A 23,700-nucleotide genomic window follows, 5' to 3' on the forward strand; every position below is an offset into this window, starting at 1 on the left:
TTGACGACTCAGTAGTAAGGGGCTTTGAGCCCACTGAATGCATTTTGGATGTTTGTATTTCTGTGTGCAAAGACAATGCCCAGAGATGCGCTACATGTTGTTATGGTGATGCTTACAGTGTATACTGCCTTCACACGACCTGTCCGGAGTGAGACACCCATCAGATCTTTGGCATAATGCTGTGGCCAAGACTGTTAGTATGATAACGTTGCCAGACGGGGCAGTATGGGGTTCTACCGTCATGTGGTTGATGGAGTGGGATATACCTATTAGTGTGTTGTTGGGACTGCAGGTTTCTATATATACTTGATGCCCTGCATTATATTTCTTGCACGGATCCGGTAGGAGGGCAAAATTGGTTATCGGTGGCCCCCTCCCACCTAGATCTGGGAGTAGACTTCGCCGCTGCGACCCCCCCAATGGGCATTCCCCACTTGACATGGGATAAGTTGTTGTTGTTGTGGGGTTGGTTTTTTCATGAGGGTCTTGTCTTTGGCAAATTGGGGTTGCTGAAGTAGGTGGGGGGAGGATTGGGTGGGTTTGGTTTACTATATTGGAGGTGCCTCGATTGGAATTGCAATGCTACCTGTATTGTGTGTAGATACATGTGCATGTTCTGTATAATATCACGCTCTATAAGTCGCTTTGCTTCTAACTACAGATGACAGGGGCAATGTATAAATGTATAACTTGGAATGTCCGGGGGTTAAACACCCCAAAGAAGATTAGACAAGTACTAGCACAACTGGATAGGCACGCTGTGATGATCGCTCTTTTACAGGAGACCCACCTGAGCAAATACACAGAGGACAAGGTGGCGTGTAGATGGGCAGCCTATCGGTTGGCCTCATCATATTCTACCTACTCAAGGGGTGTTCTTATTCTTATCAAAAAGGGTGTACCGTTCCAACCTATACATACCTGCGTTGACACGGCAGGCGATGGGCAATGGTGCAGGGAAAGCTGGGAATGGCGCTGGTGACAATGGTGAATATAAACACTGCGCACTTGGCCCGAGTCGGCGATCCTTTGGGGAGGTGACCTGAATACCCATCTCAATCCTTTAGTAGATAGATCTAATCCAGCAGGGGCACAAACTCAGAAGGTGGCACAGTGTGTGAGGGACGCCATGGAAGAGATGGGGCTGGTGGACGTGTGGCGACTGCGTAATGAGGGAGTGCACACATGACTCCTGAGTTTACCAGCTGGTCGCGTTTGGACTACTGGCTGCTGAATGAAGAGGCCAATGGGTGGGTGGAAAACGTTTACACGCTCCCACGTACATTGTCTGACCATAACCCTGTTGTGCTTGATGTGCACACTCCCACTAACCCGCACCGCCTCTTTACGTGGAGGTTTAGGGCAGAGGCTTTGTTAGATCCGATTTATAATGACACTGTTAGAAAGGCTATTGCACAATACTTTGACTTAAATGTGGGCTCTGTGGACAGTCAGGCGACTTTATGGGAAGCCTTCAAGGTGACGATTAGAGTGGTGTGTATAAGTACCTCAGCGGGGATTCTTAAGGACCTTAGAGGACAGTTGTCCAAGATAGAGAGAAAGCTAGGGGAGCTTGAGAAGCAATACCAGTGAGTTCCGACTGCCGCTATATTGGCACAAATCCACGAGCAATTGGAGGAATATAGGAAATTAGCATATACGGAAGTGAGGTATCTATCTAAACAACATGTGGCCAGAGCTTATGGGGGGGGGGGGGGAGGCCGGGCAGGAATCTAGCTGGAAAATTGCGCTCTAGAATTGACAATCCCCCAATCGACCACATTATTGACTGTAACGGTACGGCACAGTACACTCTTCATGCTATAGTGGAACAATTCCAAAGATTCTATTCAGATATCTATGCCACACGTGGCGGCATGGATGATGCAGCGATTAATGACTACCTAGAAGACACGGCCTGTGCATGGCTCTCCGACACCCACAGAGAATATCTAAGCCAGCCCATTGATGAGGCCGATGTCAGAGAAGCTATTCTCTCCCTATCCAACCATAAAGTCCAGGGGCCGGATGGCCTGACGGCGGAGTTTTACAAGGCCTATGCGGACCTCCTCATACCACACTTACTAGAGATGTATGCGGAAGCTCATGACTCAGGGATTCTCCCTCCTTCCTTGCGCCAGGCCCTAATTATCACTCTCCTTAAGAAAGATAAGTCTCCCGCGCACTGTGACTCATATCGTCCACTCTCACTGATTAACTTGGATGCAAAAATCTTAGCAACAATTCTGGCCACTAAAATACAGCCTTTGATGACACTCTTGGTGCTCCCGGATCAATCTGGGTTTATTCCGGAACGCTCAACTTCCCACAATTTGCGCACCCTCTTTGCCATGTTCCATGTGCTTAACCCTGATCTGTCGGCTGTTGCAGTTTTGTTGTACGCTGCAAAAGCGTTCGACTCGATAGAGTGGAAATATATGATGTATATTTTACACAGAATGGGATTTCCCTTCATTTTGACTCGCTGGATACAGGTTCTCTACATGGACGCCTCAGCGAGAGTTCGAGTGGGCGGCCTCACTTCAGAACCATTTCAGATAGAACGCGGTACCAGACAGGGCTGTCCCCTGTCCCCCCTTCAAACCAAATCAAATCAAATCAAATCAAGGAGTATTTATTTAGCGCACACATCACCCGAAAGTCTCATGGCGCTGGCGAACGACTCCCCTATTGTCAGCGGAAAAGAGCCAGAGCTAGTGGTCAATCGGCGAAAACAATTATGATCAGAAGTAGTACGTACATCGTGAGGCAATTTATTCCAGAGATTAAGAGCAAGAAAAGAGAAAGCCCGACCCCCATTTCTGACAGTACCTACTCTAAATTGGGTAAGGAGAGATTTGTTACAAGATCGCAGAGGCCTACTTGGCTGGTACCAGCTAAGTTTTTTCCCCCAATAACCAGGACCCCTGCCATACATGTTTTTGTGTGTTAAGCATAAGATCTTAAAACTAATTCTCTTCTTCACAGGTAACCAGTGAAGATGTCTAAGGCTAGGCGCTGAGGGAGTTCTAGATGGGAGGTTCAGCACCAACCTGGCCGCAGTGTTCTGCAGGACCTGAAGTTTCGAAAGGAGATCGATGTTTATTTCTGACAGCAGAGCATTGCCATAGTCCATGCGGCTAACAATTAGTCCCTGTACAAGAGGTTTCCTGGCTTCCAATGGGATCCACTTAAATACCTTGCGCAGGTTGCGCATGATACCAAAACAGGTCCCAATTATGTGGTTGACCTGTTTTTTCATTGATAGCTGATTATCAATTTGGATTCCCAAATTCCTCACAGTCTGTTTAGGGGGAGGACAGGGACCTAGGTTTGGGGGCCACCAATCGTCTGACCAATGCTCATGGGATTTACCAAAGAGAACTATCTCGGTTTTACTTCCATTTAATTGTAAATGGTTGGTGTTCATCCATTCAACTATATGAAGCATACAGTTCCTGAAACGTGACTTTGTCTCGATGGGATCAGGACCAAGGGTGATGAGTATCTGAGTATCATCTGCATACGACACTACATCAAAGCTGTATGTTCTGATCACTGAGGCCAGGGGAGTCATATAAAGATTGAATAGTGTGGGGCTCAAAATTGAGCCCTGAGGCACACCCATCCTAACAGACCTATTACAGGAGATTAGGTCGCCGATCTGTACTGCAGAGACTCGATCCCTCAAATAACTTTTAAGCCATTCCAAGGCTGTCCCTCTGACACCAATATCCCAGAGTCGTTGTTCAAGAGTGCTGTGGTGATATGGTGTCAAAGGCAGCTGATAAATCCAGCAGGATGAGAATAGATGACTGACCTCTGTCTAATGCAATTCGGATGTTATCCGTAACTTCTACCAGCGCGGTTTCCGTGCTATGAGCGGCCCTGAAACCGGACTGTGAAAGGTCTAATAGGCCATGGCTCTCAAGATGGTCTACGAGCTGCCTGTTGACCAAATACTCAAGTACTTTCCCAAAAAATGGGAGCAGCGAGATAGGGCGATAGTTGGTTAAAAGTTTAGGGTCTGCAGTGGGCTTTTTCAAAATTGGTCTGACTCTGGCTGCTTTCCAAATCTTTGGTACAACTGCTGTTGAGAGTGACCTGTTAAATAAAGTTGTGATGTCGTCCAATAGCACCGGAAGAATTGTGGACAAAAAACGAGGTGATACTGGATCGACTGGTGAGCCTGATTTAATTTTTCCCAGTGCCTTGGCCACTTCCTCAGAGCTGTATTGATAGAAAACCTCTAAGAGGGGAAGGGGGTCATCTGGGGGAGCATGATGGTTTTCCTGAATGTTTAAAAGCTGTTGCACAGGGAATGAATTGTGAATAGTGGCAATTTTGGTTTAAAAGAATTCGGAAAGGGAGTCTGCCCACTCCTGTGAAACAGGAATTTCTGGCTGACTAGGGGGCTTTGTAAATTCCTTAACGATGTTATAGAGTTCTTTGTTAGAGTTTGCCGCCTTTTCAATACGATTTAGGAGAAAATTTATTTTTGTTTGCTTAATGGAGTCCATGTAATTACGATGTATATATTTATAGCTTTCCCGGTCAGTTCGGGCTTTGCTCTTTCTCCATTTGCGTTCTGCTGTTCTACAGGAGACCTTTAATGTTTTTAATTGCTTAGTAAACCAAGGGGCAATTCTGGCTTTTATATTGACCGTGGTAAGAGGAGCAATTTGATTTAGAGCCATTGTTATTTCCCCCTCAAAAAGATTGGCAGCCTGGTCCATATTCCCCTCTTTACATAGCAGTGGGAGATTATAATGGGCAGCAAAAGTGGTGGGGGGTAACTTTCCTCCATGATCTTCGCCACATTTTCTTACTTCTTGACTCATTTTGACTGATTTTAGGGATAGTGAACTTCAGTAGATCGTGATCTGACCACAGTAGCGGGAGAGGAGGTTCTACTATGATGTTTGTAGCATTCGTAAACAAAAGATCAAGCGTATGGCCTGCAACATGAGTGGGGCCAATCACCATTTGAGTCAATCCCAGAGAGTTCATAGTGGTGATCAGCTGATTTGTGTCTGAGTCCGAAAGAATCTCCCCGTGATAATTAAAATCACCTATTAAAAGAAAAACATCTGCAGCCAGAGCATAAGCTCTTTGCCCTTGTATTAGAGCCATTAGCGTGTAAAATAAGGCAGAGGCATAGGGATGCTGCCCTAAATTTTAATCATCGGCCGGTCGGGATTTCCCTATATGCGGACGATATGGTCCTCTTTGTTCGTGAACCCCAGCGTTATCTATCCCAGATTATACGAGAATATATCAAATTTGGCCTCTTTTCAGGGCTACAAATAAATTGGGCAAAATCTGTCATCATCCCTCTAACGCTAGCTACGGCCCCACCCCAAGTGGAGTACCCACTGGTATGGTCAGAAGAACCGGTCAAGTACCTCGGAATATGGGTGCATCGAGACCCTGAGGTGGTGGTCACGGTGAATTATGGGCAGGCTTATAACACCTTAGTGCAGCAGGTTGATTGGTGGGCCCGCCTGCCGTTGTCCTTAGCAGATCGTATAGCTGTAATCAAGATGGTCATCCTCCCTAAGTATCTGTATCTTTTTTGCAATATTCCAATTCCACTGACACAACATTTTTTTTAAACGGTACAAACTCAATTATTGAGGCTAGCATGGGGGAATAAGCAGCCTAGAATTAGCTGGCATACTTTAACGTTGACTTATGAGAAGGGAGGGTTCACTGCTCCAGACTTCTATGTGTATTACCTATGCATGCAGTATGCATATTACTGGTTTAAATCTCATGACTATATTCCACATGTGGCTGTTGAAGACGGAGACGCTCACCCTGTGCCTCTGAGGAGTGTCATCACACATACTCATAGACAAACGCCTAGGACGGAGATCAACACAATAGACACCACTGTCAAGGCCTGGCAGGCGATTGGTAGGCGGGCACACAAGCTCCCTTTGTATGCGCCGGTATTCCAGTATTGGGAAACTGTTGTTACTACCATACATACTATGACGGGACAGGTTTTACAATGTACGCCACTGGAGTGCCTCCTGGGCTTTGTCCCCCAAATCAAGGCTGCGGTGGGAAGGTTTGTGCGAGTGGCCCTCTTACTTGCAAGGAGGTGAGTGTTATTTACATGGGAAAGCAGGTTGGTTCCAAAAGTTGATGGGTGGATAAAAGACATGATATATTGTCGAGACCAGCTGGAATTATATGCTGAGGAACTGTCGTCAACTTCCAGACCCACAGATATCTGGACACCTCTGAGAGAATATTTATTGGCTCAAAATGATATGGATGCTGTATAAGATGTAATTGTAGAGGACGATTAATGGGGAACCACAACCTCCCGGACTCGCAGTTTTATTTCTGTTGTGGAGAGAGCAAAGCAAGTCATGTACATGTATGCTATCTACCAATCAAAAGAAGGTACCTACCACTTTATTTTTCTGTCTTCAATTGTTATGTTGTTCTTTAAAGCAAGGAATATTATAGCAGTGTATCCTTGGACTGTGATTATGCTGTATGCTGTTGAAAAAAAACCTCAATAAAAAAATGTAAAAAAAAATGAGCAGTGTTCACAAATTAATCCATAATCAGGTATTTAATCTTTTCTGAAAAGTTGAATAGTCAAGGTGGAGCCGGAGATGGAGATGGTGAGCATTCTAGACGCTGGCTGCCAGCACCACAAAAGCTATTACCTCAGGCTGGATCTTTCAGGCACTCTTGGAGGATACAATGGCTCAAAAGTGTTGATTGCATGAGGCCAGAAATGCGGAAATGTGTGGTACACGAGGTTTATGCCTATTCCGTGCCTTGTACACCATCTACAGCACTTTAATGGACTGTTCCATGAGCAACCATGTGGATTCTCCTTGGCACATTCCTGCGCCTTCCCTCTGCACATACACTCTGCCTATCAGAGACTCATACTTCGGCTATTTAGACCATGATGCCGGGTAGAGGGCAAGTAACATTTGGATCTCTATGAGGGCGGTAAAAGTTACTAAGATGGGCGGTTTGCCTTCACAAAGTAAGTTGTGGGGGAGAGGGCAGCATTCTGGATTCTTGTCTGATTTCCCCAGAACGTACAATTTCGGTAGTCCGGCAAATATTAGACGTAACTTTACTTGGGGGCAATTTATGACAGTTATGAATTATCCCCGGGCCCGCAGTGGGACTACAGGCCCCGCACCCCTCGCAAGATCCATGTTTCCCTGCGAGTGCGATTAAAGTAGGTGATATAATTGACAGACACTTTTGTGTCTTTATACACATTCACTTTTTTTATTTCTTGGACTACAAGCTTTGGGATGCGATGCACAATTGTCTAAATTGCACTTTTTTTGCCTGATTTTAATTATGACCACGCCTCCGAGAAACGTCTTTTTGCCAGTGGAAGAAAGCAACAGCTGAATGCCATGGTATGCTTCATGTGGTAGGATAATGGTGTCTATATACTGCACATATGCTGACATGGTGCGGAGAAGCATGATGAATACATTTGTATGCAGAAGCGCGCCGCACTGGCTTTGCATAATTTCTTCAGTGCTATGTGCTACCATTATTGCCTCTATAATGCTTTTCTATGATATTCACTATAGAAATGACAAGAAGGTTGGTGAAAATTGTAGGTTACGAACCACTTAACACTATTTACGCCTACCTTAGAGCACATGTGCCCACTGACTAGGGTCTCCCTAACAACTTGGTCCTGAAAAAATCCACTGTGACTCAAAAAGCACGCATATTTGGCTGAAACATATCGACCTGACACTAGGATGTGACAGACCATCATTATCTCTCATTGACCAGTCCGAACAACCACCAGGATTACTGATGACCAACACATGCACACAGTGGCAGGTAATGTAAGGTGAGGAGGGCACGGACAGCAGATGCAAAAGAGCTGGTTTAAGTTGGGATCAAGACCGCCCTTTCTCTGCCCCTCTGAAAATGAGAGACTGACACCACACACTTGAGAAATGTGAAATGTTGAGGAAAGACTTGACCATGTCTAAGACAGGGTTACAGACCAACCCTTGTTTTAATCCTGTGTCAAACCAGGACACAATGGGCTATCGGAAAGTTTAAACACCAGTTGGAGTTAGATTTTGCGGACGGCCACCGTCTCTGAATGCTTTGCGACAGCACAATAGGTTGTATGTGATTTCATAGAAAGTAGATTTCATGGAATACCATTACTGACAAACCATTTCACCTAAACTATTTAATGTATTTTTTCAGAATGAATGGCATTTACCCTTTCACAGATACCAATTCATAGAATGTGGTTTTGGTCGAAATTGGTTTTAGAATGCTTATTTTTAAAAAGTGTAAATGCAATGGTTGAAGGTCTTACTTTGAGAAACAGTTTTGTCAGATATATTTATTTCAGTTCTTTACTTCAGGAGATATAATCATATTATTTATATCTTTTACATGGTCAAACAATTATTTTGGATACTTTAAATTTGCTGACCCATCACCATTCATAAACACCACCCATCGCTGCCCATTCACAACCCCGAAACACCATCAATCGCTGCCCCCTAAAATCCCTCACCGCACCTAAGCTACACTCATTCCTGAAGATCAAAAGCCCTTTCTACCCCAAAAGTCCACCACCCCAGGACCATAAAATCAATCACTACCCCCAACTCCACCCATTCCTGAACCCTAAAAAACACTTTCTAAGCCTAAATCCCACACATCCCATAACTCTTAAAACACTTCAGCACACCCAAGCTCCACCCATCCCTATACCCTAAACAACCCTCGCCATCCTTAAACATCAGCCATCCATGACCCAAAAGAGCACCACATCAACCTAAAGTGCAAATCCCTGAACCCTAAAAACCCCTTTCAAAATCTAAACTCCACCTATCGCTGAATCCTGAAATATCCCTCACCACCCTAAATCCCACCCCATCATAAACCCTAAAAACTCTTCACCACTCCAGTCGATGCCCATAACTGAACCTTAAAAACCCTCACCGGCCCTAAACTCAGCATATCCATAAACCCTAAAACCCCTCAACACTCTTATGCTCCACCCATACTTGAAACCTAAAAACACCTCATACATCTAAACACCACTCATCGGTAAACCCCTTAAAACCCCTCACCACCCCCACATTCGACCCATCTCTAAACCCTAAAAAACCCTTTCTATGCCAATTATTCCTCACTTCTAAAAAACACTAATCCCCATCCCTGAACACAAAAACCCCACAGATGACCTAAACTGCACTTTAATGTAATTTGAGATTTTCCTTAAAAATAGCTTTTCATTAAAATGTTTCCTTTGATTTTCGATTTTTTTCTATTTCCTCAAAATTGACTTTCCTTGAAATTCGTTTTCAATTATTTGGTTCCTTTCAATGTGGTTTCCCACTTCTTGTTTTCCATTAATTCACACAAACAAGCACAATTTAGGAACAGTCAGCGACCACTATCCAGCCCAGCAGTACAGCCCTAAAGGATACCTCCACCCAAAACACATGACTCAAAATCAAATCAAATCAAAAATTACTTTATTCGGTTACATCTTAATAACCATAAAAGCACAGAGTAAAAATTCTTATGAAACATTCTGTACAGAGTAAAAGTTACAATAAATTCCATTTTTATATACAACTATTCATTATCAAGATATCATGTAATAATCGTTTTCCTATGCTAAAAACACTTTTAAAAAAAGCAGTAACAGAGGCAACAGCAAATACTGTGTCTAGCTGTTGTAAAGCCAGAAAAGCTGGACGACATAGCCTCAATCCAAATGTTTTTACAACTGGGATTATCCACCTTTTCCTTTGTAGAGAATAAAATTTACAGAAAAACAGGACATGAATAGTCGACTGATCAGAGGTGTTGTCACACGGACATTTACATAACAACTTTGACCAATCATTAATAATAGGAAAACTTAATAATCTGTACAGGGTCCCCAGTCGAAAACGGATCAATAAGAATCTATCATACTCATTGGTTATCAGGCGTAAATATGGCTGCATTAAAAAAGTCGTTAGAGTAAGGTTATGGGCTTGTACTGTTACCTTACTCGACTCTGCACTATGTCTCCTTTCAATCAGATATTGCAGGCAATCATTCTTAAGTTCTTTCCTGGTATATCCTATCATAGTGAGTGGTGCATCGTGAAAACTTCAGTGTCCTATATTGCATAAGAACATTTTCACATAAGAGAGCCATCTAATATTTAGCACTCCATCTAGGCCAGCACAGTCAACTAGGATTTTACGATTAAAATGTGTTTCTTCTGTAATCCATATTCTGTGCCACAACAGAACTGGTTGAATTTTTATAATATCCTCCAAATAGAGGAGACCTAATTCCGTGTGGCAAACAAACGAAGAAGTACTCTTTGAAACTGTTAATAAGAATCTCAGGAATATATTTTCAGCTGCCTGTAGAGAAGTTACATCTACGTAGCCCCATATACCTGCTCCGTATGTGGCTACAGTCACACTTTTTGCTTTATAAATGTTCAGTAACTCCATCGTGGGGCGTTTACCTAATTTCCTGCTAAGATTCATGAGCGCAGACAGAGTTTTAATGTACAACAATCTTCTTGATTTTACTGCCTGCACCCATGACCCAGATCGATCAAATAAAATTCCTAAGTAGGGAAAAACCTTAGTGCTTCCAATCCTCTTCCCCTCTATAAAAATAGTTCTTGTTCTAATACTACCCGCTCCACAATTCATAACAAAAGTTTTCGTTGAATTAATGGAGAGTCCCCTTTCCTTCATAAATTTCTCATAGCTGTCACTGCTCTTTGTAATCCTATTGGTGTGCGGGCCATAAGGACCGCATCATCAGCGTATAGTAATGCGGGGATTGGTCGTTTGCCTACCGCTGGAAAGTCTATATGTTCTTTGACTAGTACTTTTTCAAGATCAATTATATAAAGTGTGAAGAGGAAAGGGGCAAGGACGCAACCCTGTTGCACGCCCCTGCTAACTTTAAAATACCCTTTACATTCCCACCCATACCATATCGCACACTAGCCTTTGCCCCCAAATATAATTCTCTTAAAAAGGAAATCATCGCTGGTTCGAGACCCAGCTCCTCTAAAATCAGCCATAAATTATTGTGCCTCACGCCAACAAATGCCGATGATAAATCGACAAACGCCAAGTATAAGGCTCCCTTCTTTGATTTTATATATTTATTCATGATTATATCTAAATTAAGACCTTGCTCTATTGTGCCAAGCTTCTTGTGAAAGCCATACTGCAAGTCACTAATTACTGATCTTTCATCTGCCCAACCCTGCAATCTATTTAATATTACCCGGCCCATAATTTTCATAGTTGAGTCCAACAAAGATATCGGACGATAGCATGCCGGGTCCGATCTATTTCCCTTTTTAAAAATTGGTACCAAAATTGATTCGTACCATAATGGGACAAATCCAGATATGATAGTTGCATTAAGCACTTGTGTCAATAGCGGACCCCATAAGGTGGCATTAGATTTAAAAATATCAGCAGGAACACCATCTGGGCCTGCTGCCTTCTCACCCACACTAGATTCAATAGCTACATTTACCTCGCTCAGATCAAAATAGAGCAGGTTATTATGATCCTTCATAAGGTTGCATTGCTGCACCTTTGAGCCTGTATTTGTATTTGTCTCAAAGCACGTTTCCTCATATAACTAAGAGAAATGCTCAATCCACTGTTGCTCTGGGATTGCAACCTCAATTGTTGCTAGTTCATTATCTCTAAGGAATGGTGCATTAACTGCCTTCCAGAAGGCACTAGAATCTTTTGATTCCGCCGCGTTGTGCAGAGATATCCAAGATTCTAATCTTAACATATCTCTTCTCTCTTTTAGGGCACCCTTATATTCTTTTCGGGCATTTCTAACCATATTTCTGTCCTTTACTTCTATATGTATGATTTTCTTGAGCTTTCTATAGGCCTTCGTACATTTCGAATCAAACCACCCTTCAGTTTTGATCATTTTCCTTTTATTTGTGTGAACAGTAAGAGCTTTCTTTATATAATCTGTAATGAGTATGAAATTATCCACAATACCTTTTGGGGGTGTAAGCTCATCCAAGCATACCATGATGCTAGGATAGCAATTTTTTACAATGTTAGCCATGACATTTTTTGATTCCACCTTATCCCAACTAAGGGAGTAACCATTTTGTCTGGTTAATAATATATTTTCTGTTCTGATATTACAACCATTGGTCCTTCTCTTCCCATCATTAAAGAGCAGAATATCCACACTCTGGGCATAATGGTCGCTCAATACTATCTGGTGGTTTATAAAACCTTTAATACTTGAGCAATACCTATTGAGAACGAGTATAAAGTCTATTGTAGACGGTGTACCACACCCATTAAATGTGGGGGGGGAAGAAACAGGGGGAGTACTTAGGATATTAGCAAAGCTCAAATCAAATTGAAATATTAAATCATTTAAACTGTCACCATATTTTGTATGTGAAAAGTGAGGAAAAGTAATCTCCTTGTCATCAGTAATTCCACAATTCCTTGTGTCAGCATAATAACAAGGAGAGATGTTAAAATCGCCCCCCCCCCCACCCACACTACAATCAGATCTTTCTTCTCAACTTCCTGTAATTGTTGTAGGCCTTCACAATATCCTCAAGTCAATTTTGTGAGATATTGTTATAATAGTTTACCAGTATTAATATGCAATTTTCGTTTACCCTAAATCTAATAATCTGGTAATAACACTCTTCAAACATCATGTTAATATTTTTAAAGGTTACTAAATTGGAAACATAGGTACACAACCCTCCCTTAGCCCTGCCATGTAGGAAGGTTACAGCTGGTGTATGCAAGGTTTTGTATCCATTAATATGAGTCGGATCAATAGCCCATGTTTCCTGTAAACTTATCAGATCGAACTTCTGTATAAATTCTACCCATATTTCATTTGTCACTTTTGATTTTAAGCCAGCAATATTCCAAAACATAAAGCTACAATTCCCAGCTCCTTTATCACTATCACTACCATTCAACGTTGCTCCAATACTTATACCCAAAGTGTTATCGCTTATTTGAGGCGTCGATATAGAGTCAGATGTTATCAGTAAAGGAGTCAGATTTACTTCACCAACAATAATTATATTTCCCTCTTGGGTATCTTCGCCGTTAAATGGTGTGGTCATTGGTAGATCAATTATGTGTATGACAGAATCCTCCACCACCCGCGTTGCATCAGTAAACTGTCAATCACAAGTATCTAACCCTGACAGAGGAGCAAACCTGTTTACATGATTAAAATCCACAAAACCATCTAGTGGTCTATTTAGGGCAGATCGATTCCCTCTCACTGGCGGTAAATGTTGGAATGGCCTATAGAAAGATCCTAAAGGCAAAAGTGAAATATTCTCCAAATAGTTTCCTGGGTTTCTGCCCCCTAAACACTCCAATAAAAATCTAACTACCTGCCTATTATTGAAATTAATTACAACACAATCACCCTGTACTTCCTTTTTAAGATATCCCATCCATGTAACACGTCTAGCCATGATCATTTGATTATAAATGTCATAGCCTAATATCCCCTCTGTCTTAAGTTGCCCAGTGAGCCAATACAATGACTTTGCCATTAACTGTTCTGCAGTTTCAATGTTCCCCTCCTGTAGAGTTGGAACATTTGTTAAGACCACTACCAGAGGCGCTGCGGCTGGGGGAAGATGTAAAATCCCCAGTCTCTTCAGGTCTGTGCTGCGCGCCTGGGACTTACGCGTATTTGAATTCCCATCTCCCTGAGTGCCATTCGCACGTTGTTTTCCTAGTGACCCCCGTATAATTTGTTGTTGAATGGATCTCTCCCCCCGTCCCCTGGGTCCCTCCTCCCCGGGCGTATTAGGAATGCATTCCGCAAGTTCACAAGACATATTACCTAATTCTCCCACTCCCACCCCACCTCCTCTGCATTCTATATCTTCAGCAGGGACGATTTCCACACCTCTCGAAACCAGTGATACAGGGGTTACATTTAGTAATGCAGGGTTAACAACAATAGATTTAGACAGAATCTGTTCAGTTGGGCCTTTCTCATCAGGTAGTTTGAGCCCTTCAAGTTTTCCCAAATTGTCCCTCATAATACAAAAATTAGGGACGATTTGTGATTCAAAGTGTGTTAATCTATCCTCAAGCACCTTAAGCCTCTCCGTAATTGGGCTCAGACATGTCGACATTAAAGCCTCAATTTTAACCAGTAATGCTTCGGTGGCTTCAGGGGACAAGTTACCATATACATCATGATTAGGGACAGCACCTACCAATTTCGCATGCGGGGTAGTTACTAATAGAGAAGGTGTCTCTCCATTCCTAATGGGCATTTGTTTTTTTGCATTTTTCTGCATTTGCACCCCACGCCTCTTCCTTTTAGCAGGTTTTTGTAATGCCAGCCCTGCATTGGGAGGATTAAGTTTAAATGCTGATCTCGTGGCAACACCTTTAGAAGTGTTACATTCTATATCTTCATTAATAGCCTCCGTAACCTGTGTAACCTGCGGACTAGTTGTAGTCTCAGTTATTATAGATAAGTCCAAGGGAGTCAGGGGAGACAGAGACAATTGAGTCACACCTATTACAGGTTCATGATGATCAGTATCGATAATCGATACATGCGCTGGTTCCGGTGTTTGTACAAACTTCAGCCCTCCCAATGAAGATCGTTTGCCTTGTGGGAAATCAAGGGAAAGACGTCGTTCAGTCAGAGCTATGACTCTCTCTTTGGACTTCACCGTCAATGTTCAACACTCACCTATATGTTTATAAACTGCGGAAAACTTGTCGGTTACAGCACCTTTATGCTGAAACAGCCTAGAAGAGTTGTCGGAAATTATGCAGTCTTAGACAACAGAGAGGCACGTTGCTTAACAGCAAGGGAATTAAAATATTAAAAACAAAATGTGGGTGCCTTTTTAGAGGTACGCGTAGATTCGTCACAATACATATATCAGCACATGCACTGATGACTGCCTAGTCACAGTGCTGCAGGACATCAATGCTTTAGTATTGAGAAAGTGCTTCAAGGCTTAATTATTTATGTTTCTTTGCATTTTTTAGCCTCATTCCAAGAACAGATTCCCAGCAATAGATCAAACAAGGGCATATGTGTAATGCCTCATTGAAGATATAGTCTCATGCATTCATAGAAAATGTAAGAATCATGTTTTTTTTGCTCTTTTAAATGGTTCTAAACACTGTGGAAATATATATCACACAGATATCATTATGCAGTTTAGGGTTTTGATCAAATAGTGAACAGATCTGTAAGCAAGCTAGGGTCATCCTGATAAGTTTAATTAGGAGAACAATTATAGGTAGCCTAGGGCAGTACCTGCTTCCTCTGGCTAGCCCTATGCTACACCTAGCACTGCCATTCCCTACTCTGGTTTCAGGGTGGGGCGGTGTGGATGGGAGGGGGGAGGTAAACGCAGGAACAGAAATTAAAGAGTGCCCTAGAAGCCCAGTTTACTCCACTTCTTGCAATATTCTTGCATGAATGTAAAGAGGATTGCTGTTGAAGAGCTAAGGGTGGTACAAGGGGTCAACCTTATTGATTTTTACGTGGGAGAAAATGAACTGACAACAAAAATGGATGAATGAAAGCAAGCAATATTAACAGAAATTCCCAAAGCAATTCTGGAATGCAAATAGGATGTTATACACTACCTGAAACCTAACTCAACCTCATGTCAAAAGTAATGGGTTAACAGATGTTGTGGCTGCAGCACCCACAAGGACTCTAAAATTGGAGATAGAATTCAAGTTACAATATGTATATCTGCCCCTCTACAGACAGCATATTGTTCCCCATTTAGACTTGTCATGGCCGAATATATTCATTGATTTTGTTAAGTATATCTCTAGCCAGCTCTAAAGCTTTCTCTTGGCTTGTTGAGAAGATGTCATTAGGTATGGCAGGTGACCGATGATAATTTGGATACTGTGTCTTTTTATTGTCCACACCAAGTCTCTCCAGTTCAATGACCATGTCCTGTACTTCCTCAAGGCTGCTGCTAAAAGCACAGATTCTGCGAGCCAAATCAGAGATGGGAACATCTGTATCAAATCTGTGAGAGTTCTTGCACAGAACCGCAATCAAAGCTTTCTGGATTGCCTGGTGAATCTTGTATAGCACCCATTCAGGACTGCCACGATCAACGTCATGGAAAGCAGCTTTGAGATCACATTCGGCCTGCCGGAACCACCTGCTAGCTTCACCCAGTCTTGGCTTTCTTTGCTGCCTGTCATGGTAGCCCCAAAAATCATATTCACAGTTAGATCTTCTTGTAAAGTTTTCATGATGCTGACGGTGCTGAGATGCCTCACCATCCCATCTACTCCAGAATTTGGGAAAGCCTCTACGAGGATTGTGTTCATTTCTGGAGTGGCTTGAGCTACTGCAATCTCTGCTTGGGCTGCTGGAACCTCTGCCCAGGCCATTGTCACCCCTGTCATCTTCTAGGTCTCGTATTCTCTGCTGAAGATATTTGCAGACTTCATCAGCTAATTGTTCTTGCCCAATATTCTTGTCTGGGTGGCACCAAAGATAAAGCCTTCGAATGGACTGTGTCCTCTCCTTCTTTGACAATTTGCATATCTCATGGAGTTTCTCATCTATCTCTCTTTTTATGTCCCCCAAAGATTTGTCAAACCACCTGTCTTGACTTTCCTTTTGGTCTTGTAGGTTCTCCACCATCAGCAGTTCTCTGCAGTTGTTCTTGTTGATGTGACATCTCTTGAACTGATACAGATCTAGAGCGCTGACATCCATAGTACGATCTGGCCCAAGATCAATTCTGAACATCTCCACTTCGATGTCACCACTAACCCTTGAATCCAACTTCTCCAGAATGATTGCGTAGAGGTAAACACCTTCTTCATCAGGATCCATGTAACCCACAAATTCACCTACATTAAATTTGTTGACAATGTTCATTTCTAGAGAGTCATGCCACTCAGCAGGAATATCTTCACCTGGATTTGGCATAGAAAAACTCATCTGGCTTGCAGAATTCTTTGTCAGAATACCGTGATCTTTCATGACGTTGCTTATATCTTGAGGGTTTCCACAAGTGAGCATTTCTACGAGTATCAACAATGAATCATGGCTGAGCACATTCATCATTAAGCCATTAATCTCCTTTGCCAGAGATGTTATTATCTTTATGGTTTCACAAAAACAAGTTGCTTCCTTGTGCACAAGGTAAACTTGGCACTCTCCTTCCATTGTCTTCAAGATAAACACATCTTTGAACAAGCATGTGTCCTGCAGAGACTCTAATCCTTTAAAGAGAATTGTCTCTATCGACATGCAACAAATAAGCTCTAGTTTTCTGAAAACAGCTCTGCATTCTTTAGCAGCCTCTCCTGCAGACGTCTTTCCCTTGTTTTGTGCTCTCAGCAGGTTCACAAGCCCTTCCTGGAAGATACTGGATGAGAAGAGGCCACGTAATCGTCCTTTCAACTCACAGTCATCACCAAGACTGCATGGGATCCACGAGTGAAGGTTTTCTGATGTGACTTGTGAGAGCATCTTAGGCCGAATTTCCTCTGGAAGCTGTTGGAGGAGTTTCTCCATTTCATATTGATCATTAAAAAGACTGCATTTTTCAATGTGCACCAGGAACTTAAAGGAACCCTCTAGAGAACTGATTGTCCTCTTGGAATTGCAATTGTTATAAACCAACTTGGCTGAATCATAGAGTCTCCCGTCTGAAGCTGGGAGGTAAAGGGATTTTACACTTCGAAGGTCATTGTTAGGTGAACTTTGTTTTATCAGCAAGAACAGTTTTTCTGTGGCTTTAAGAAGAGTTGTCCTCTGGTTGCCATGTGGGGAATCCTTCTCTTTTATTTCCTCATAGATTGTAGCAAGCACCCTGGTATAGTGGAACACACTTGGCTCTGCCTCTACTCCAATACTCTCGAACAACACCCTGTACCTAGTCAACTGAGAAGGCACAATGAAAAGGTATGGCTTGAACAAAAGGTCTTCAGGCAGTGAAAATAGTACCTGACTAGATTCTGCCAGAGTATTATCTTCCAATAAAATCACTGGTAAGCTAGCAAGAGGAGTAGGATCAAATGGAAGATGTCTTTCGAGAAAAATGTAGGTTTTTTCTAGAACTTGACGTCGTATTTGAACAAGTTCTAAGTTTTCAAAACGTACTTGACACACGTTCTTTATGTTCTGCAGTACTGACACCAAGGGTGGATCAAAAAGGACACCAAATGACTTTAGCAGATTTTTTTCTCGCTCAGTAAAGTAGGGCATTTTAATGTTATTTGATGACCCATATTTTGTTTGCAAAAAAGCCACAGACGTCCACATGAGCATTTCATCACTGTCACATGACTTCACAATGGAATCTTTAAGAGGAATCAGATGGGTATTATTTGCATATGCTGGGTGTATTTTCTGCAAGTCAATATTTGTGTTAACTGCAGATAAAAATTTGATAGTAGAGACTTTCTCAATGAAGTCCTTTGTAAGATTGTCCACTTTCAATTTAAGCATGTGTAAGAACAATACTTTTATCTTGGGCTCCAGTGATTTTACCAAGATACCTCGTTGTGCTTCTTGTTCAACCTCAGTTGCAAATGCAATGAAGTCCTGGTCAGATACTTCATGCGTCATACCAATACCAAGCAGGATCTCCTTAATGCTTCTAAATGTGTATCCTATCTGAGTGAAAAAGTCTTCTGGAATAAACCTTGTGGGCATCTGAAAAGTTTTAAATACTGAGCAGTCAGGATCATAATAGTAAGATGCCTGCTGAAGCATCCCTTCTCCATCTCTAATGAATTGGACCGAACTAAGTGAAGAGAAAATGATGTGCTTTTCAGCTTCAAATGCTTCAGGATACTGATGCTTTATATTCAGTAGCAGGTTTAGAATTTTTATTAGATGATCTTCACGCATGTTTGGAAGCAGGGGAAGCAGAAAATGTAAAAGAAATTGTAAATCATCAAATGTTTGAATGTTCAAGTTCTTAGCCAAAACTGTATCGTGGTAGCAATCACGTAAAAAGACAGTCTGTGAATCTATCTGGTAGAGCCCTCTGTAGACATCATTCAGTTCCTTTGAGAGCTTTGTATGAAGGATGTACCTCTTCTGGTAGACATCCAGGGACTGATGCTTTCCATCTATTGTCTCAAATAAGGGTAAATACTGGATTTGGTTAAAAAACAGGTCTTATTTTTTATTTTAGGTAACCCATCTACAAGTAAACTCAGTAGCGTTTCGATCTCCCTTCTACTCAACTTGTTCCAGTGGAGGAGGTTGTTTCTGGACCACAACATCTCCAGGACAGAGGAGCAGCTGTTAGTCTGCAGTAAGTAAGGCTTGATGATTTGGTATCCTATGTTAAAAGGAATTATTGATGTGTTTAGCTTAGGAAAACCTAACTTGAATAGACATTTGGCCATATCATCATTCAATTCATAGAAAATCATCTTGAGGCTACCAGTAGGCAATAGAAATATGCCATTTTTATATTCAAAGGACACTGGTACAATTGCCCAGTCACAAAAAATGGCAACAAATTCTTGAAACATAATTTGGGTGGTCACATCATTTTCATGGCTTTTGTTAATCTTGGTCTCAAAGAATTTCCAGACTTCCTTCATCCAGACTTCAGCAATTTTAGGTAATTCATGGTGAACAATGTCATTGTTTGCTGACACTTTCAAACATTGCTGTAAAACGTCTTTGATGAAACTCGCCGATTCTTGAATTGTGAAATCTTTCAAGAAGCCTGCTTTCCGAAGTGATAAAGCGTTCTCAACATCAACAACATCATGGCTGATAAAAATGTGTTTCTGTGCCGGAAATAAGAATGAAAATAGAGTATGATACTTGGGCTCAGCCTCACAGAACCTTCTCAGTTTTCCATCAAGAGTCACAAGAAGAGGAAGACCATTCAAACAATCACCCATCTTTTTCTTTTCAACCTTAAGACAAAAGTTCAATAGAGAGTGACAGCAGGTTTCACTTTGAAGGAGGGTGTCGGAGACTGGGTGAGGTAAGGTGTGCCCTTCTGGGTAAAGACTTTGGACCTTTAAGTATTTGCAGACTGTTTCAGGACGCAGAGCTATAACCTGTACCCGTGCCTTTTTAAACTCCTCAAAGATGCTCTGAAGACTCTGAAAGGGAAGCACCATTTTCATTCTGATGTTCTGAAGCGCACATTCCAATTCTGCATTTAGCTTTCCCAAAAGAAAGTGGGGTTCGTCTGTTATCACTTGATTGACACCTGCCCATTCGACAATCACAATATCTTTTCTAAATGTATGAATTTGTATAGTTTCTTTCTTATAGACAGGAATGAGAGTACTTCGCTTTTCAAAGATTGTACGGTAGACGTGATGAACCATCTTCTGCAACAGTGAGGGAATTTTATCAGATATGCGTGGGAACAAACATAACAAGTTTGCATTAAGAGAATATTCACATGCACTAAAGTTTTCAAACCTCAAAGGCCCTGCTGTGTTTTTATAAAACAATTTGCACAAGTGTTCCAGGAGATCACTATACAGTGGGGCAAGAATATGTGTTAGGAGCAAAGAGTTCCATTCAGTTTTTCCACTCCCACCATCTTCTCTGCAGATGTCCCTACGGGCAGAGTCCACTATGAAATTTCCATTGATATGAACTGGCAGGCCTGTCTCCACTGGTAATGGTAAAGTGCAAAATGCCCTACCTGGTACTAAGTCATTAATGCATGCTGCCACAGCCCCGTGTGCTATACGGCAGCACTTCAAGCTCTCACAGACTCTACGTATATCAGCCAATTTATCATCACCCTTAACTCCAATCTGCTTGGCTACAACCCATTTAGCAGCTAATTGAGACCAGCTACAACGTACATCCACAGTGTAAAACACTTGGTACGGTGTGGTCTCCTCCATGGTAAATTGTGACTCTGCAAACTCCTGGAGTTTGTTCTGGAAAGCCATATGCTGCTGTGCACTAATATTGCTAGTTTGTGCATCAAGTGAAATAATCTTCTTTAGCTGACCATCTTCCTGTGTGATTTTTGAGAATGTGATGCTCTGAATGTTATTTAGAAAAAGTATAAAGTTGCTTGCATTTTTCTCCAGTTCCCCCCATAGTGCCTCGATGTCACGAATCGATACCGTCTGATCTGAGACTTGAGATTTATGTGCAATCTCAGCTGTCCTTAGTGGCAGGCGAAAGAGTGTCCCCTGTTCCAGATTAAAGTTGGCAGGAAGGAAAGTATCATACACATCCTGAAATGTATTTTTGAACTCTGGGTTCACCACCATCATTGCACCGGGAGAGCTATGATGCGCAGTTTTTAAGAACAGAAGATTGGGGTCAAATACACACAATGTACTGTCACCTGTCACAAAAGACGGGCAGTCTGTCAAGTGATAGACCGTATTAAACCCAAGCCCATACTTCCCAGTCTTGTCCAGTCTATCACCTTTCCCACCTTTGCCTAGTTGTTGAATCCCTTCAATATCTTCATTAGTAAAGATTTTGTTGTTATAGATACAAAGGGCTGGGCCTTGCAGTGGGTTCCACTCTTCCCCAAAGGTCCGTAACGTAGGATGTGTGCGCTTGTCCCACACAAAATGAATCTCTGTGGCACCAGAGTCATCGGCGTTCTGGATCAGCTCCTTAAGAATATCTGTTTTGGAGGAGTATTCACTGATAATGTTCCTGATACGTCTTGTAAGATCTTCTTTGGCCCCAAAGTCTGACACCCAGCGGGATAACGGAGAGATTTTCAGATTCTGCAGAGTTTTGTGAATTTTAGTTGGTACCTTAAACTGCAAGGCCATAGACCGTGGGATCAAATCATGACAGAAGAGCATTCCGCTCTCACAAGGTAACCAAGGAGTGTCATTGTAGTGAAGCTTGTCTGCAGGACGCAAGATTCCATCTTGATCTGGAAGGAGCATACACTGAGTTTGATCACAACTAACAGCAGTTTCATCTATTGTTCTTTCAAATATCACACTGATGAGTTTCATTGTTAAATGAAATTCATTTTTAGGTAACCGATTTCCTTGATGCTCTCTAGCAATGCTATGAAGGACAGCAATGTAGTCTTCAACTGTAAACCTGTCTCGGAGACCTAGACATTTCCACAATAGATCAAATTCTTGATATCGCTTTGGCAACTGATACAGGTAGGGTGCTGCCTCAAAGGACATACTACCTGCAACTGAACTCAAATGTACAAACTGATGATCTATAAGAACGATGGGAAAGTCAAAAGCTCTAGTTTTAATCTCATTCCTTTTACATGGCCTATCCCGTATGGCCTTGTTCAAGTAGGTATAGCACTTTGTGGCGATCTGTGTAAGTTCTTGCTTAGGCAACACACTGGACATTTTATGAGCGTTTGCTAGTTGTAACAGCACTGTCTGAACTGATGGAAGACTGTTCAGTCCCAGAAACTCCATGATCTCTGTACAGAATTTAAAATCCTTTCCAACATGTTCTTTACTAAGGACTGGCTCGCTAAGGTTAACCAAACTGAAGTGCTTGTAATGGAAAATCTCCACGGGCTTCTTGAGTGCAATTTCAGCCACATCCTGTATAGTCCTGCAGGGAGGAAGAGTAGCAGGAAGAAACGAAATTTTTCTAAACAAAGCTTGGTCAGTGTTACTAGAGGTTTGCGCTACAAGGTCCCGGAGCAGCTCCAGTATATGGTGTATGCGGCTGCATGCCTTTTGTCTATCATGCTTCCAGACTGCTGAGATGTTTTGGGCTCGCTCTATCAATTGCATCATGGGGAGTTGGTCTTTTAACATTCCGAGAAGTTCAAGGCGGGACAACCGTTCAAGTTTCAGATAGGTTTCAGGTGTACCCTGAGGAAAGCGTCCATCTTCCTTCCCAAACAGGGAGGCTACTTTACCCTCTGGGTGAACTAGATTGCCAATGATCTGTAGGGTTCCATAAGGGGTCGATGGAATGCAGGGAACAGACATTAGCAATCTATCTAGTTCCTTGTTGTTCATATCAATGGCATGAGTAATGAGAGCATCCCTTGCTTTTAAGGCTACATCGCCTAAGTTGTTGAATAAAATCTCTCTGTAAAACCTTTCCCAGTTGTAAGTATTTCTAAGCAAGGCGTCAGCACAACCACTTGCAATGAAACCATCTTTGACCCACTCTGGCAGTGGGATAGCCACAAATGGTTTGGGGAGCATTGCAGAGAATACCTGTGTTGCTGTCTCACCAATGTAGCCATTTTTCACAATATCTGAGCTTAAGAAACATGCATTTTCAATTTTGCACCATTCATGCCCATTGCTAAATACTGCAAGAACCCCATGAGCTACTGCTCTGTAGAAAGCTTTCAGAGCTCCAACAAAATAAGATTTAATTTTTCTAATATCAGGCCAAAATGTGTGGTAGCTGTAGCCTTCTAATAAACCATCCCGGCACATGTCCCGCAGCTGGACTAGAGCTCTTACCCAAGCCACCAGAACTGCATCACAAAGAAGCTTCCTGTTCCACTCGCCCTTTTCAGTTGTGTCCCATAGGCTTTTCCTGTTGGACATGACCGCAAAAGTTCCATTAAGGTGAAATGGGAGACCGGAGAAAATGGAAAGAGGCAGAAAACAAAACACCTGGCCAATAAAGGCATCCAAATCAGGTGTCCATTTCCCAGTGTCAACGTTCCTTTTCAATGGCAGGGTA

General features: G+C 42.2%; 1 protein-coding gene across 1 annotated transcript in view; it reads right to left on the reverse strand.

Moving 5' to 3' along the window:
- Window positions 1–9,507: 9,507 nt before the first annotated feature.
- LOC146809714 (sacsin-like) overlaps window positions 9,508–23,700 on the reverse strand; it is a 406,589-nt gene continuing 392,396 nt past the window's right edge. Inside the window, 2 exon segments of the mRNA XM_085616554.1 lie at window positions 9,508–19,211; window positions 19,214–23,698. Of these exon segments, the coding sequence (XP_085472680.1) occupies window positions 15,844–19,211; window positions 19,214–23,698 (7,853 nt within the window). The 3' untranslated portion in view covers window positions 9,508–15,843.

This window comes from Triturus cristatus, chromosome 7 (assembly GCF_964204655.1).
Source record: "Triturus cristatus chromosome 7, aTriCri1.1, whole genome shotgun sequence".
Lineage (NCBI taxonomy): Eukaryota > Metazoa > Chordata > Amphibia > Caudata > Salamandridae > Triturus > Triturus cristatus.